The sequence below is a fragment of the Crocuta crocuta genome, unplaced genomic scaffold (assembly GCF_008692635.1).
Source record: "Crocuta crocuta isolate KB4526 unplaced genomic scaffold, BGI_CrCroc_1.0 scaffold248, whole genome shotgun sequence".
NCBI classification, from domain to species: Eukaryota; Metazoa; Chordata; class Mammalia; order Carnivora; family Hyaenidae; genus Crocuta; species Crocuta crocuta.
In genome coordinates this window covers 5,756,643-5,772,312 of record NW_027532409.1, presented here as the reverse complement: position 1 = coordinate 5,772,312, position 15,670 = coordinate 5,756,643, and the positions used below count along the sequence as shown (strand labels likewise).

Here is a 15,670-nt window from a genome sequence, read left to right as displayed (position 1 = left end):
GTGTTTAGTCTATGACAATTCAGTGAGGCATATTTTTATTATATGTTCAGTATATACATTAAGCTGAAAAATTTTTTTAAGTTAAAAAAAAAAGGTAAGAATTTAAAAGATTTTTTTTTTAAGTAAGGCCAGCTGGTTTGAGAGTATCGAGAAGTAAAGCACTAACCACATACTACCAGGGGCTGTAGAAACTAGGCAAACTCCTTTCTTTTTTAGTGTTTACTCACTTATTTTGAGAGACAGAGAGAGAGACAGAGAGCAAGCGAGGGCAAAGAGAGAGGGAGAGAGAGAATCCCAAGCAGGCTCCACACTGTCAGCTCAGAGCCGAAAACAGGACTTGACCCTATGAACTGTAAGATCATGACCTGAGTGGAAATTAAGAGTTAGACGCCCAACAGACTGAACCACCCAGGCGTCCCTGGGCAAAATCTTTTGAAAGACAATTTGGCAGGGGGCCTGGCTGGCTCAGTCAGTGGAGCATGCGACTCTTCATCTGGGGTTTCTGAGTTTGTGCCCCATGCTGGGTGTAGAGATTACTTAAAAATAAAATCGTAAAAAAAAAAAAATTTTTTTTTAAATAAGACAATTTGGCAATACTTATCAAATGCCTTCGCATTTTATGTTCTTTTATCCTGTAATCCCATGTCTGCAACTCAAACCTAAGGAAATAATCTGACATGTGGACTGTTTCTGCACCATGTCCACCACAGCATCATGTATGATAGAGAAAAGCTAGAAATGACCCACACATACAATACATACAGATGGGTCAGTCACAGCCCATGCCACTTCCCTGCGTCCCCACCTACTTTACTAAGTGCACTACAGGCCACATGATGTCACCCCTGACTACACCCTAGACCAAGGTAGCACACTGCACTCAAATTGGACCATTTCCCATTTCTTCTTTCTTCTAGAAATCTGGAATTGGACAGAGGGATTTGAGTCAGTATCTCTTAGATGCCTGAAGTAGAAGGTGTTATAGAAGCAGACCTGGGACCATATATGCAAAGGCAAGAAAGAGAGAGACACAGGAAGAGAGTAGACATCAGAGAAAACAAAGCTCAAGGGAGAGAAGAGGAAGACAAAGGCTGAGGCCTTCGGGTCCTTATACCTGGGATCCATAGATATTCCACCATTTCCCTTTCTGGAAAACTAACTTATATGCATTTTTTTTTTTCTAACATGCAAATAATCCCTAACCAAATCTGAAATTGATATGGGGGGGGGAGCACTGTGCAGCAAAGGATTCTCAGAGAAAATGGAAGCACTTAGGCATAGAGTCTTAGGGGGTGGGCAGGGGTTTGCGGGAAAATGTTTAATAACTAGTTTTCTAGGAGCAGGGGGAGAAGCCCTGATTTGGAGCACTTGTCCATTTTCATGGTGTAAACCGTCCCACTGGGGCTGGTCTCCAGGTGCTTTACTCAATACGGAGATGCACACAGTTGGCTCTCATGAACCAGACACATTGGCTCCACTGGGTTGCAGGAGAGCAGTGAGTACACCTCTTCCCTGGAGGGGATGCTAGCAGTCTCTCGTGTGTGGTGGTCGGGTAAGTCATGCTCACTGCCTTCTTGGGTTCTGGCCACGTGTCCATCAGATCTGTTGTTCCAGGTCTGGGGCCTTCCAATCCCTGTTCCTTCCTTCCTTTCTTCTAGTCATTCATTAAAGTGGGCTCTACACCCAACATGGGGCTTGAACTCACAGACCCTGAGAACAAGAGTCGCATGCTCTACTGACTAAACCAGATAGGCGTCCCCCCCAACCCCCATGCCAGACCAGCAAAATGACTTTTTGAAACACACCACCATATTCCTGAATCTGAAACCAAAAGGATTTGGACCTTATAGGTCAACACCCCAGCCAAGAAAAAAGAGAAGGCCCCACCCGCCTACCTCATTGGGAAGGACTGTGGCTCCATCTCCATCCCGGGGCACACCGTCCTTCCCCACCTGGGGGAGAATCGAGAGTCTGGCATCCTCACTGCTGCCTGACTTGGCTGCCTTCTTGTTCAGGATCCTGGCCATGCCCTCTGGCTGATGGTAGCTGGCTGGGGAGAGGGGCTCCGGTTTCTTGGTGCTCTCCTCCCCTGCCGCCGAGGTGGGGCTTGGTGCCCGCCCACACACGTTGCGGAAGAATTCCTGAACGATGCCGTACTTTGGCGGCTCGGGCTTGGCCCGAGCCTCAGACATGCCCAGTTTCCAGACAGACTCCGTGCTCCCCGAGTGCTCCACCACACTGAAGAGGCTGGACAGTCCGTCGTTGATGTTCCTCAGTACAGGGCTGTCCCGCGTGGTGGTGGAGCGGGCCCAGGCGGAGCCATTCTGCTTGCCCTGGTGCAGGTTCCACAGGCTGCGGTCCTTGGCGCTGTCCAGCTTGGACACGGACCGCCTCTGGAGCTTTGGCGAGCCATACTTGGGCGAGCAGCACGGCCGCTCGATACGCGAGTGCACCTTGTCCAGGGAGGAGGAGATCTGCTTGCTGCGCACGGACATGAGTGACGAGCTGCGGGGTGACCAGCTCTTGCCATGGAGGCTGCTGCGGGGTGGGTCTGTCTGCAGGCCCACGCTCACTGTGCGGATGGTCTGCGTGCCCACAGTAGCCAGGCCCACCGTCTGGCTGGACGTGCTCTTCACTTTCCTCTCCAGCGAGCCCGAGCGCATGGCCTGGCGCACGCAGTTGGTGATCTCCTTCATGTCGTCGCTCATGTTGCCAGCCATCTCAAAGTCGTGCAGGGCCGCCGGGAAGCCAGGCCCTGCTGTGGAGGGGCTGCTCCCAGAGCCTGCGTCCAAGCGCTGCCGTGAGAAGTTGCAGAGCCACCGGCTGTAGGAGCTCTCAGCCAGCCCGTCAGCCTCGGCCGATTCTTTGGGCTTGGCAGTGGTGAAGAGGAAGCCAGGCTCGATGATGATCTTGCCCTCTCTGTCGTGAACCACAGGGACACCCAGGCGCCGGGCCACCGGGGGACTGTAGTACACGCGGATGCCCGTCTTGTCGGGAGCCGTGTAGCTTCGCTGCATCTGCCTCCCTGCCGGCTCCTGGCAGCCCAGGGCGCCCAGGCGGTTGCAGTCCCGTGATGAGGGATGTTCCTGGGCATCCTTCTCTGGGTCCTCCGGCTGGGTGCCCACAAAGGCAAAGGCAGGGTTATTGGGCAGCTTCTTGCCCCGTGCAGCTTCACCGGCAAGATAGGGGGAACAGTCAAGCAAATTTTCAAACTCAGACATAGATGAAACAGATTTGGTCCTGGGAGGAGCAGAGGAGGAAGAGTGGGGTTAGTGGAAGATAACTAGTCCTCTTCGCTGGTCCACGACTGGGACCATGACCATCCTGCTCATGTCTTGTGGTGCCTGCCCTACATCACCTCCACACCCACACCTCTACACCCAACACAGCACCCTCTAAACACCTGCCATTCTCCACCAAAGGGCTTTTTGTGTGACTGCAAGAGCACACTTGGCGTCCACGCAGAGGAAGCTACAACCATCAAAGAGTTTTGCCCCTACACGCAGCCCTCAGCAAAACAACGGGCAGAAGCTGGCGGCCCAGTGCCCAGCCTTCTTGCTCCTTGGACAGGTGACTCTGCACTGCATGCCCACTCTGGCTCCCAGGGTCCCTCAGTGAAACTGACCGGTTGTCCAAGGGACAATATCCCCCTTTGTTGGCTGCCTTCCCTTCCTTGTGTCACTTCCAGTGTTTCCTAAAATCCCTTCCCAAATAAACCATCTGCTCTCAAATCCTTGTCTCAGGATCTTGAGACAAGTTCTCAAATCCTGTGCTTGCTTTTGGGGGAACCCAAGCAAGATGACATTGACTCTCCGTTGCATGTGTGGGGTGATGACCTCGAGTCAGGTGTGTGTAAGTACATCTCAGAGGTCAGACCATTGCGCCCTCCCAGGACTCGAGGAGACAGGTGCTACTGTCCCCACTAGAGTGACATGGGAAGTATCACCCAAGGTCGCATTCCTAGAAATGGCAGAGCTGGAATTCAAACCCCATACTCTGATCCCGGAGTCCACCTTCCTACCCTGGGCCTGCCTGACTTGAGGTTCCTCTCGTGGCCCCGATGGGGTTCTGTTGCCATCATTCTATTCAGGGTTTCCTAACGGTGGAGATATGGTCCCGACAGCCCCGGGGTCTCCCTGGCCACGGCCCAGGGCCAGCCCCAGAGGAAGCTGCTTGGTAATCCCAGGAATGGAAGCCCAGCCTGACTCCCCTAACTCCAGACACAGGAAGGAACCCCAAGAGGAGCTGAAAAGCTTCTTTCCCAGCTCGGATGTATGCGGTCCTGGGTTTTCATGTGTATCCACAATCCACAATCAAACAAACAAGAATAATCAAGCGCTGGAATTCTAATTGTCTCAAGCGTCCTGGCTCCTAAGTGACTTCAGTTCCATAGAAACCACATCCCAGGGTCCCATCAGCTCTGCTGAGGTGCTGTGGGCGCATGGGGCAAGGGAAAGAAGACAGACAAGGAGTGGGGCAGAGAGAGGGGCCTGAAGGATGGGACAGGGGAGGGGCTATAGGGCAGGGCAGGGGGAGGCGATGCCAGCACCTTTTTAAGGCAGCTCCCCCAAGCTCAGCTTCAGAAACCCCCTCCTTGTCGAGGATCTTCTCGCTCCGCGTCTGTCAAGGAAGAGAGGCAGGAAGAGTGAGTTCTGACCACCAGCACACCAAGGAAAGGTGACAGGAGGTCAGTGTGGGAGCTGACCCTGGATCCCACGCCCGAGTCTCCTCTTGTAGAGCAAGAGTGAGGTCAGCACTGGTCTGGGATCCCTGTGGATCAGTTTCTGGCTACAGTGCGTCTATCACTCCCTCCATAGGCATGTGGTCCAGGCTTGGTCAGTCAGAGCTCCAAGACAGAACCCCGGGAAAGGGTCTTTGTAGAAGTTATTCTGAATGTGGTGGCAGCACCAAAGCACCTGGTGGCCACCATTCAGCTGGTGGTGACAGCAGCGGCCTGAAGGTTCCTGCTCAGGACCTGTCTCACCCTCAGGCTAGAGCAGGTCCCCTGGGACTTGCATAAGTTTTCAGAACCTGTGTCACCAGCCCTCTTGAGGCCCAATCCAGTCCTCTCCTGCCGCGGTTCCCCACAATTAGGTTTTGTCGCTTGCAACCAAATCTCCTGACACACCACTTCCTCGGGCTGTCATGAGCAAAGAGCCTGTGTGCCCACTCTTTCCTGACTCAGAATATTGCTAGATGGACAGTGCACCTGAGGCTTAAGCAAATTCACCAACGTGACCTAACTGGTCTCCACAAAGGGGGCTGGGCTACAGCACAGAATGTGATTCTCATTTCACCACTGAGGTAACTGGAGCCCAGGCAGGGAAGGACAGAGTGACTTGCTCAAGATCACACAGCTTCTTAGAGGCCTTGCTTTTCAGAAAGGCACAAGTGACGCCAAAGAGAGGGCAGAGGCCTGGCCAAGAACACAGGGAGACGCCCAGCGTCTCTCCCAGGCATGGAAGGATGGCACTGACTGGGGGCTCCTCACGAGTCCCCAACCATCAGCTGAAACTATGGGGTAGATATCCCAGGATCGAGGAGCCCAAAGTGCAAGGGTGTGACCTGTGAGACAGAGTTAGTATTATCCCTGTCCCCTCCCCCACAAGTGAGGGACTCTGCAGTGTAGCCAGGGGCCAAGACAACACGGATGGCCTGCTACCCCACTCACCTCTTTCCAGCTGTTGTCCTGCTTCTCCAGGTCTGAGTGCTTCAGGACCCAGGGGTCAGCAGCCTTCTGCAGCTGGGCGAGGGTAAAGAGAGCGGTCAGTGGTGGGCAAAGGTGGTGAGCGGGCCCTAGCTCTCTGCTTGTAGCCCAGAGGACCCAGTGATGGGCTAGGAGACACCTTCCCAGTGGGCAGCGGCTCTGAGCCACCAAAAGACAGATTTAGAAAATGGCCACAAGAGCAGCCACTTACAGGCATCCTCAGAGTAGCCGCTGCCACCGCTAGGCTAATTCATGCTGCAATTCCTGGACCAGCTAGGTCAGCTAAGCACCAGCTGGGTGACATAAGAGTGGGGGCTCCACACTGGAAATGCTAAACAGCAGTTAGATGGAAGGGGACCGATCTCTACACTCTGTTGTGAACAGCTCTTTATGAATGAGGCAAACAAACATAAACATATGTATCTTATGATTCCATTGTTGATTCAAAAAAAAAAGACCTTGTTCATGGGATCGAGGCCCCCCCCCCACAGTCAGCATGGAGCCTGCTTGGGCTTCTCTTTCTCTCTCTCTCTCTCTCTCCCCTCCCCCATTCTCAAAATAAATAAATAGACATTTTAAATACATAAATAAAGATTTTTTTAAAAGATCTCCATGAATATAAATCTAAGTAGCAAGAAAGGGAAGAAGTGGGTTGGAGTATGATTTTGCAATATTTGGATCTTATTTTTATTTATTTATTTTTTATTTGGGTCTTATATAAAGATGAAGTCCTGGGGCATCTGGGTGGCTCAGTCAGTTGAGTGCCAGACTTTGGCTCAGGTCATGATCTCATGGTTCATGGGTTCAAGCCCCACTTCAGGCTCTGTGCTGACAGCTTAGAGTCTAGAGCCTGCTTCATAGTCTCTGTCTCCCTCTCTTCCTACCCCTCCCCTGCTCACACTCTGTCTCTCTCTCTCCAAAATAAATAAACATTAAAAAAAAAAAGATGAAGTCCTGATTTATGTAAGTAAAATAAAACAAAGGAAAAAGTCTAAAGAGTGGTACATAGCAGCTTGGTGGGTGGGAGCTGGGTCCATGATGTGAACTGTACTGGGGCATAATGGTCAATGATGGTTTTTCCCACCCCTCTTCCCCTCTTTTGGTCAGAGGACTCTAACTTTCTCAGATTCTCAGGTTTTGGTAGGCTCTAGGGGTAGGCACACGACTTATGACTGGCCAATCAGCCTTATGGAAAAGGAAAACTCTACTGCCAGTGGTAAGCTGTAAAGATATGAGCACACAACTAACAATAGTCACATTTGACAACCGCTTGCTTAGGACTAAAGCACAGAGGAAAGCAAGCCTGAGATGGACGGACCTAGTGCCTGCCGCCTTCTCTGAGCCCCTGGATCCAGCTATAACTGCAGGAGACCCTAGCCCCAGACTTTTCCTACAGTTAGTCCCCGCTGTGTCTGGAGCCAGCTCGGGCTGGGACAGGCCTCACCTGGCTCAGGCGGTTCTGCAGCTCCTTTACCTGCTGCTCCACCTGCTGCTTCTCACCCTGAAGCCGCTCCACCAGCTGCAGCTTCTCCTGGCTCCAGTTGCGCTCGCTGATCTGCAGCTGCCTCGTCAGCTCCATGACAGCACCGTAGGACTCAGCCAGCAGGTGCTGTTGCTCCTCGCGCTCCCTCTGCAGGGCGGCCTTCCAGTCGGGCCCCGCCCGCTCCCCAGCCCCCTTGCTGGCCTTCAGCTCCATCTGCGGCACAAGGAAGAGCAAACTGGGTGTCTGGCACCAGGAGGCCCTTCCTCTCCGCCCTGAAGGCCCCTCGCCTGCTGACCACCTACTCAGAACTAAGCCCTCCTCACAATCGAGGCTTGCGCAGAGCTCGTTCCCAAGTGCTGTCTCAGTGTCCTCATGGAATCGCAACAAGACAAATGCCTTTTCTGATATTATAGAGAGGAGAGAGAGGTTCTTTGGCCCAGGTCACAGAGCTACAAAACGGCAGAGGTTCCTAGTTATTGCTTCTCATATTTCATCAACTCTCATAACTGGTCTGGGCTGATGGTTAGTGCGGGACATGCACCCAGGATTACAAAATGGAACGTGTGCAGCAATCAGCCCAGTGTGATGGCTTTCGCAGCACCAAGCCTTTGGGGTGGCAGGAGGTAAATATGCAGCCCTGAGCATCAGTGTACCCCAAGTCCCCCAGGCTGTGGTCTCATATGTTAACCCCCATAGGAACTGGCCCGCTTCCCAGTGGGCAAGGGCACCTGGAATGACTGTGTTGTGGGGGGTCAGCAGAACAGTGAAATGTGCAGACGGGGCAGGAGCTGTGAGCTCTGCCGGGAGGCTTAGGAGGAAAGAAGGGTGGCACTGGGAAGCCAGGAGTCTGTGAGCCTTGGGAAGAAGGTTGGGATCGCGGTAATGAGAAGGCAGGAAGAACAGAAGATTGGGGAGCAAAGGTCAGGTCTGCTGCTTATCTGCTGGGTGACCTTGGGAAAGAAATTTAACCCCTCTGTGCTTGTTTTGCTACGTGTCCAGCAGAGATCGTCAGTGTACACACCCCCAAGGGGCCCACGATGCCAGGAAGGCAGCCTGCAGTAGAGACAGGCTTGGGGAAGCTGGGACCTGAAGAGTCATGGCAGGTGGGGTGATGGTGGTGGTGATAACAATCTCTCTGAGTGGGAGGAACCCCCCTCCCCTTCACTTTTCAGACCAGAGTAAGGCAGCAGCTTGCCTCCAGGCACACAGCAGAGACTGGAGCTCCAGGGCTCCTGGTTAAGGCTCCTTTGGTCACACTCGGTCATGGGGTGGAAGCAAAACAAAGCCAGGTAGAAAGGGACTAAGGGGATCCTTATGAGGAGAGGAGGGATGAATGAAGACAGCAGGGAGAAGTCCGGCCATGTGTGTGAAGGCTGTCACCAGGTGCAGACAGGTATTTAAGCATCTGGCCTCACGTGTGAACCCATGATGCAACAGAGGTGCCTATGGTGTCCCCTGTGTCAGTCCTTCACGTTCCTTCCCTGGCCCAGTGACTCCCAGGCTCCAGTGTTTCTGGTACCCTTGCTGTATGATTCCATGTAAATCTCTTGCCATCCCTGGGCCACAAGAGGAGGTAAAGGGGTCCCTGTGCTCCCAGACAGGACAACTGAGAGAGTTTAGATGAGGGAGGAACAAAGAGGGAAATGTCTCTGACAGGTGGGGGACTCACCTGGGCAGTATGGCTCTTCAACTCTGCCCGCTCTGTCTCCCAGGTGGCCTTGGCCTTGGCAAACTGTTGCTGAAGTTCAGTCAGACCACGGCGTTCATCCCGAAGCAGCCAGCACAGCTCCTTCAGCGTCACCTTCATGTCAGCCAGTGTCTTGATGTACTCATTGGGCTGCAGATGGGGGCAAGGCCTGGGTCAGGAGCTCCGAAGGCATGGGAAGGGGAGCCTGGGCTGGGAGCACTCATCCAAAGCCCAGCCCAGGTCTCTCCCCAGTCTCGAGCAAACCCCATGACCTCCCCAGGTCATCTCACCCATAAAATGGGCATGACAAGCCCAGCCAAGCCCCGCCATGGCCTGACATGTTCCCCAGCCTCTCATAAACAAAAAACCCTGAGGTTATAGCAATTATTATTCAGCCTAAATGTGAGGTGGGCGCTGGCTTCTTTGAGCTTCTGTAGAGTCTAGGCCCTGAGTCTCTCTCCGTGCCCAAGATCTGCTTCTCTAACCTATCATAGGTCAGATGGGAAATCTGAACTACGAAGCCTCCCTGACTGCCTGACTCAGTCCCAATCTTCTCTCTTTGGCCAATGACCGCTTTCCCACCTACCCAAGCTCTCTGTGTATGACCCTGGGAGACTGACCCCATTGTTCTGTCTGCCTCATAGCTTGATCTGATGGTTCCTGACTCCAGACCACAAGGCCTCTCTTCATATGACCCTCAAATTGATGTCCTTGCCCCCACTATGTACATCCTGAGCCTCAGGCAATCCCAGAATACCCTGCCACACCTCTGCACATATACTTCTCTTGGTCCAAAAGGGCCTTTTCCCTACTCTCTATTATGCAAGCTCCCATTCATCCTTCAAAACCTACCACCTATTACCCCTTCTCTGTGATCCAGACAGAATTAACTGCTCTCTTACATGTGACCACACAGTCCCTCATCTGTCACTGCCCTGGATGACTTATGAACCCTGTAGCACTAAGTATCTGGGGCCAGTAACCAGACAATAACCCTCTGCCACTTTAGTACCCCATGCAAGACAGGTCAGAGAAGGTGGCAGGAAGTGATCGCTAAACAGACAGAGGAGCCATGGGCAGGAAAGGACTGGGAACAGGCTGGGAACGCACCGTGTTTTGGGTCCAGCTGTCCCCTGTACAGGTCTTGTTATCTGAATGCTGGGCATTGATTTCCTCTTCCTCCATTAGCAGATATAGCTCCTTCATGCTATTTACCTACATTCAACAGAGGGTAGAAGGGTATCATGCTTGGGAGTCTCACCGTCAGGGGAAGGGATTCAGCCTAGTGGCCTGGATAGAAAGGGTATTACAGTCAGGCAGAAAGAAAGAATGGGGGGGGGGGGGTTATGGTTCAGGATGAATCACTCTAATTCAACACTGATTTCCCAAATTTTAACTGGCTCTTGTGCACCATCCAGAACTAAGAGCACACAGTTGGAAAGGCAGACTGTTGTGGCCACCCCGCCCCACCCCCACCCCACACCTCTTCCAGCTCAAGGCCATGAGGCATCCCTGAGAGCCACTCAGAATTAACCATCTTGCCAGCTGGGTCAAGATAGGCCCTGTGGGCACAATAAAAAGACTACGGGCACCCCCATAATTATAGATAAAGGCAACCAAAGGTTTGGGTGGACAGAGGGAGCCATCCTGGTTTGCTGCGGAGACCAGGGTACTAGGTTCAGGATGGGAATGAAGCAGAAGGAAGCCAGCTTCTGACTGGGGTGCTCATCCATCATTCATTCATTTATTCATTTATTGAGTCAACAAACATTTACTGAATACCTATCATGCTCCGGGCCCTTTGTTCAGAGCTGGGAATATATCAGTGAGCAAACCAGACAAAAACCCTTCCATTCCAGTAGCAGGAAATAAAACAAATAGCTGAAATGTATGAAATGTCATTAGATATTTGGAATGTCACATAGAGATGTGGCATAGAGAAAAAAGAGCACGCCAAAGGATTTGGGATGTGGTGTGTGTAGGTGATCAGGGAGGGCCTTAGAGAGATGCGGGTGTTGGGGCAACGTCCTGAAGGAGGTAAGAGAATAAGCCATGCGAACACCTGCAGGTTGGGAATTCCAGGGAAAGGGCACAGCAAATGCAAAGGCCCTGAGGTGGGAACACATTTGTTTGAGGGAAGCAAGAGAGACAGGGAGGAAGTGAGAGAAGTACAGGGAGGAAGTGAGAGAGGTACAGGGAACAAGGCTGGTTGACCAGGCCAGGGACTTGTAGGGACTTGGGCCTCTGTTCTGGGTAAAATGGGAGCCAGGGGAGGACCGTGAGCTGAGCAGTGATGCCGACCTGACTTTCAGTTTCATGCGATCACTGCAGCTGCTAAGATACCTTACTGGGTAGCAACACAACCCCATATCACAAAACTCCAGGGATGCCATCCACATGGAATATATGCCACTTGAGTGCAAGATGCTCATACCCTTCTAAATGCAAGACGCTTGATGGAAGGGTGCTAGGGCAGAAGCAGGGAGACCAGGTAGGAGGCTGTAGTGATACTCCAGGCAAGAAGTGATGGTGGCTCAGCTGGGAGGGAGGGCAGAGTGGCTGCGTCAGACTCTAAATAAATAGATTCCGGATAGATTCAGAATATGCAAGAAAGGCCATTTAAGCCATGTGCCTGGTTAAGCTCCCCAAGGGACTAAGTGTAGGTAAGGGAGAGATGTGACCCAAACACTGAGCCTTGGCGACTCTGACATTAAGAGAGGTCAGGGAGAAAAGGAGGGGCCAGCCAAGGACGTGGAGGAGCAACCAGTGAGTGAGGTAGAAGGAAACCCAAGAAGAGTGTGATGTCCTAGAAACCAAATGAAGAAGGGTTTCTGGTGTCAGGACAGGCACTGAGGCTTGGAAGCATGTGAGGGGGAGCAGGGTCTGCCTGAATAAGCACCCTAATTCTGTCCCTGGTCATGAGCATCTAAACATACAGACTTCGGTTGTCTGTATACACAGGTGCACAAGTCTTTCTCAAAAATCCTTGGGGCCGGGTGTGCTTGGAATTCAGAATGAAAGGGGATTTAGAAAGAGAATGTGGTGCCTACACTGCCCCAGGGGGGTCAGGTTTAACACTCTATGCTCAAGCACACTGATGTTTCCCCTACAAACATATGGAAATTAACATGAAATTGGATAAACAAAGGTTTTGCTGCCAAGTGAACGTGAGGCTCATCTTTTCCCACTGAGTTAGGTACAATAAAACACAGCTCTCAGAGCTCCTGGATTTCAGAACTGAGACAAAGAATCATTGATCTTTATCTGCAGTAGAATGGCAATAATAATTATCTCCATATCATAGTGTATTTGTAAAGATGAAATGCAATAATCCACCTAAAGTACTTAACACAGTACTCAGAACACCATACTCACTACCTGTGGGTTTTTATCATTCACATGTATAACTCTGCGTGTGTGGACATATATATTCTTTGAGGGTATGAATACATATCAAGTTTATTATTTATATAGTTATATGTATTTGTTTATACATATTTCTACACATGTGCTTCATATACTATTTATACATGTGTATATAACTATTTCTATAATGTATGTAGTTATGTTTACATCTTTTTACAATTCTTTTTAATATTTTTGAGAAAGAGAGAGAGACAGGGACAGAGACAGAGACAGAGTGTGAGTGGGGGAGGGTCAGAGAGAGAGCAAGACATAGAACTTGAAGCAGGCTCCAGGCTCCATGCTATCAGCACAGAGCCAGACATGGTATTTGAACTCACAAGCCACAAGACCATGACCTAAGCCAAAGTTGGACGCTCAACCAACTGAGCCACCCAGGCTCCCCTAGTTATGTTTATATCTTATTAATTATGTCTATTTCAGTAAATGTGTATATTTCTATTAATTATAGGTATACATATTATTTAATTTTCTATGCTTACCTTATTTTTTAAAATTTTATTTCTTTTTATTTTTTAATGTTTATTTATTTAAGAGAGAGAGAGAGAGAGTGCACGCACAAGCAGGGGGAGCAGCAGAGAGAGAGAGAATCCCAAGCAGGCTCTGTACTATCAATACAGAGCCTGATGTCAGGGCTCAATCTCATGAATTGTGAGATTGTAACCTAAGCCAAAATTAAGAGTTGGACACTTAACTGACTGAGCCACCAGGTGCCCCACATTTTTTTTTTCTAAAGTAAGTTTCTGTTTCTTTTTGTTACTCTAGCAAATGGAAATGGCTAGAAAGATTTTTACCAAATACAGACGATTTGCCTGAGACAAATTGACATAAAATATAGGCTATGTGGCTTCCAATTCACTTTGGAGTGTATGGAGGAACATCCATTTCAGTAGCCAAAACTGGGCTTCAGGTAAAATCAATATGGTGGTTAAAAATAAGTCAATATGGGGGCACCTGGGTGGCTCAGTCAGTTAAGCGTCTGACCACAGCTCAGGTCATGATCTCACAGTTCATGAGTTCGAGCCCCATACCAGGCTCTGTGCTGACANAGTCTCTCATGGTTTTCCTCTCTCCCTTTCCCCCACCATTTCCGCCCTTCTTCTCCCCCTTTGGAACCTGCTTCTGATTCCGTGTCTCCCTCACTCTCTGCCCCTCCCCTGCTTGTGCTCTCTCTCTCTCTCTCTCTCTCTCAAAAATAAACATTTAAAACAAAGTCAACATAGTGGTTCTTAAAAATATTAAAAATAGAACTACCATATGAACCAGTAATTCCATTTCTGGGTACATATCCAAAGAAAATGAAATCGGATCTCAAAGAGACATCTGTACTCTCATGTTCTTTGCATCATTATTCACAATAGCCAAGATACAGAAACAACATGAGTGTTCACAGATGAATGGATAAAGAAAACACGTATGTGTGTGTATATATACACACATGCATACAACAGAATATTATTCAGCCATAAAGGAGAAGAAAATTCTGCCATTTTTGACAACATGGATGGATCTAGTGGACATCATGCTAAGTGAAATAAGCCAGATACAAAAAGATAAATACCGCATACCGCAAGATCTCACTTAAATGTGGAATGAAAGAAAAGCCAAACTTCTACAAGCAGCGAGCAGAATAGTAGTTGCCAAGGGCAGGGAAGTGGATGGATGGGGAGGTATTGGTCAAAAGATACAAAGTTTCAGGGGTGCCTGGGTTGCTTAGTCGGTTGAGCACCTGACTTCAGCTCAGGTCACGATCTCACGGTTTGTGGGTTCTAGCCCTGCATTGGGCTCTGTGCTGACAGCTCAGAGCCTGGAGCCTGCTTTGGATTCTGTGTCTCCCTCTCTCTCTGCCCCTCCCCTGCGCATACTCTATATCTCTCTGTCTCTCTCAAAAATAAACATTTTTTTAAAAAGGGACGAAGTTTCAGTAATGCAGGATGAGTAAGCTCTAGAGATCTGTGTACAGCATGGTGCCTACAGTTAATGAAACTGTATTGTATACTTGTAATCTGCTAAGGGAGTAGATTTAAGTATTCTCACCATAAAAAAAAAAAAAAAAGAAAGAAGGAAGTAATGAAAGAAAGTGTACCTATGTAAAGGATATGGGCATGTTAGTTAACTTGAGTGAGGTGATCATATCATGATGTATACATATACCAAAACATTAAGTTGTACATCTCATATATGTACAATTTCTATGTGTCATTGCACCTTAATAAAGTTGAACAGAATGTGGTTTGTACACCATGAGAGGCTCTTGAATGCTGACAAAAACTGAGGACTGATGGATGTGGGGGGGGGAAGGGCATGGAGGTGGGCACTTGTGGGGATGAGCACTGGGTGTTATGTGGAAACCAATTTGATAATAAACTATTTGTAAAAAAAAAAAAAGAATGTGGTTTGTACATATATACAATGGAATACGATTCAGCCTTAAAAAGAAAGGACATTCTGCAATGTGCTACAACATGGATGAACCTTGAGGACGTTACGCTCAGTGAACTAAGCCAGCCACAAAAAGACAGGGACTGTTATGATTCCTCTTGCATGAGGTACTTAGTAGACAAAATCACAGGGGCAGAAAGTAGAAAGGTGGTTGCCAGGGACCAGGGGAGGGGCTTCTAGGGAATTATTGTCTGATAGGTACAGAATTTCAGTTGTGCCAAATGAAAAGAGTTCTGGAACAGGAGGGAGCCTTTTGGGAACGGGAAATGTGCTCCGTTGTGATCTGGGTAGGGACTATACAGATGTACACCACAAAACTTCATCAGCTGTCACTTAAGATGTGTGCGATACATACAATATGTGCAATAGATACTATATTTGCATATAATAGTAACAAAACTTGATTATTAAGTTTACCTAGATCCTGCTGCTTGCTAAAGACTGTGAGGTTTGCTGGGGCACCTGGGTGGCTCTGTCAGTTGAGCATCTGACTCTTGATTTTGTCTCAGGTCATGATCTCACAGTTGTGGGATTGAGCCCCGTGTTGGGTTCTGTGCTAACAGGGTAGAGCCTGCTTGGGATTCTCTCTCTCTCAACCCCTCCCCTGCTCGTGTTCTCTCTCTCTCTCTCTAAATAAATAAACATGTAAAAAAATCAACAAAGATTCTGAGGTTTGTTAAAAAGGGAAATGGACAAGTATTAGAGAGGTGTTAAAGATCTACCAGCCCCCAAAGAGACTTTCTCCTGGTGAGGCAGGACCAAGTGTGTCTTCACCACGGTATCCCCAGCACCTGCCACAGAGCCCAGTATAGAGTTGGTTCTCAAGAGCAGACACTGAGTGAGTGAACGAATGCAGGGATGGAAGCCTGCAGGCTGATGGCTTGCGGATGAGCCTCAGGGCTGTGCCAGCGCCAGCTGGGAGTCCCTC

General features: G+C 49.6%; 1 protein-coding gene across 2 annotated transcripts in view; it reads right to left on the bottom strand.

The window, feature by feature from the left end:
• The window catches only part of MTCL2 (microtubule crosslinking factor 2), a 66,630-nt gene that overhangs the window by 5,056 nt on the left and 45,904 nt on the right, over positions 1-15,670 (bottom strand). For both annotated transcript variants that reach the window (XM_077778835.1, XM_077778834.1), the window contains 6 exons: positions 9,988-10,092; positions 8,860-9,027; positions 7,152-7,403; positions 5,672-5,743; positions 4,550-4,620; positions 1,896-3,240 (listed from right to left, as the gene is read on the bottom strand). In XM_077778835.1, the coding sequence (XP_077634961.1) occupies positions 1,896-3,240; positions 4,550-4,620; positions 5,672-5,743; positions 7,152-7,403; positions 8,860-9,027; positions 9,988-10,092 (2,013 nt within the window). The remainder of the gene's footprint in view (positions 1-1,895; positions 3,241-4,549; positions 4,621-5,671; positions 5,744-7,151; positions 7,404-8,859; positions 9,028-9,987; positions 10,093-15,670) is intronic.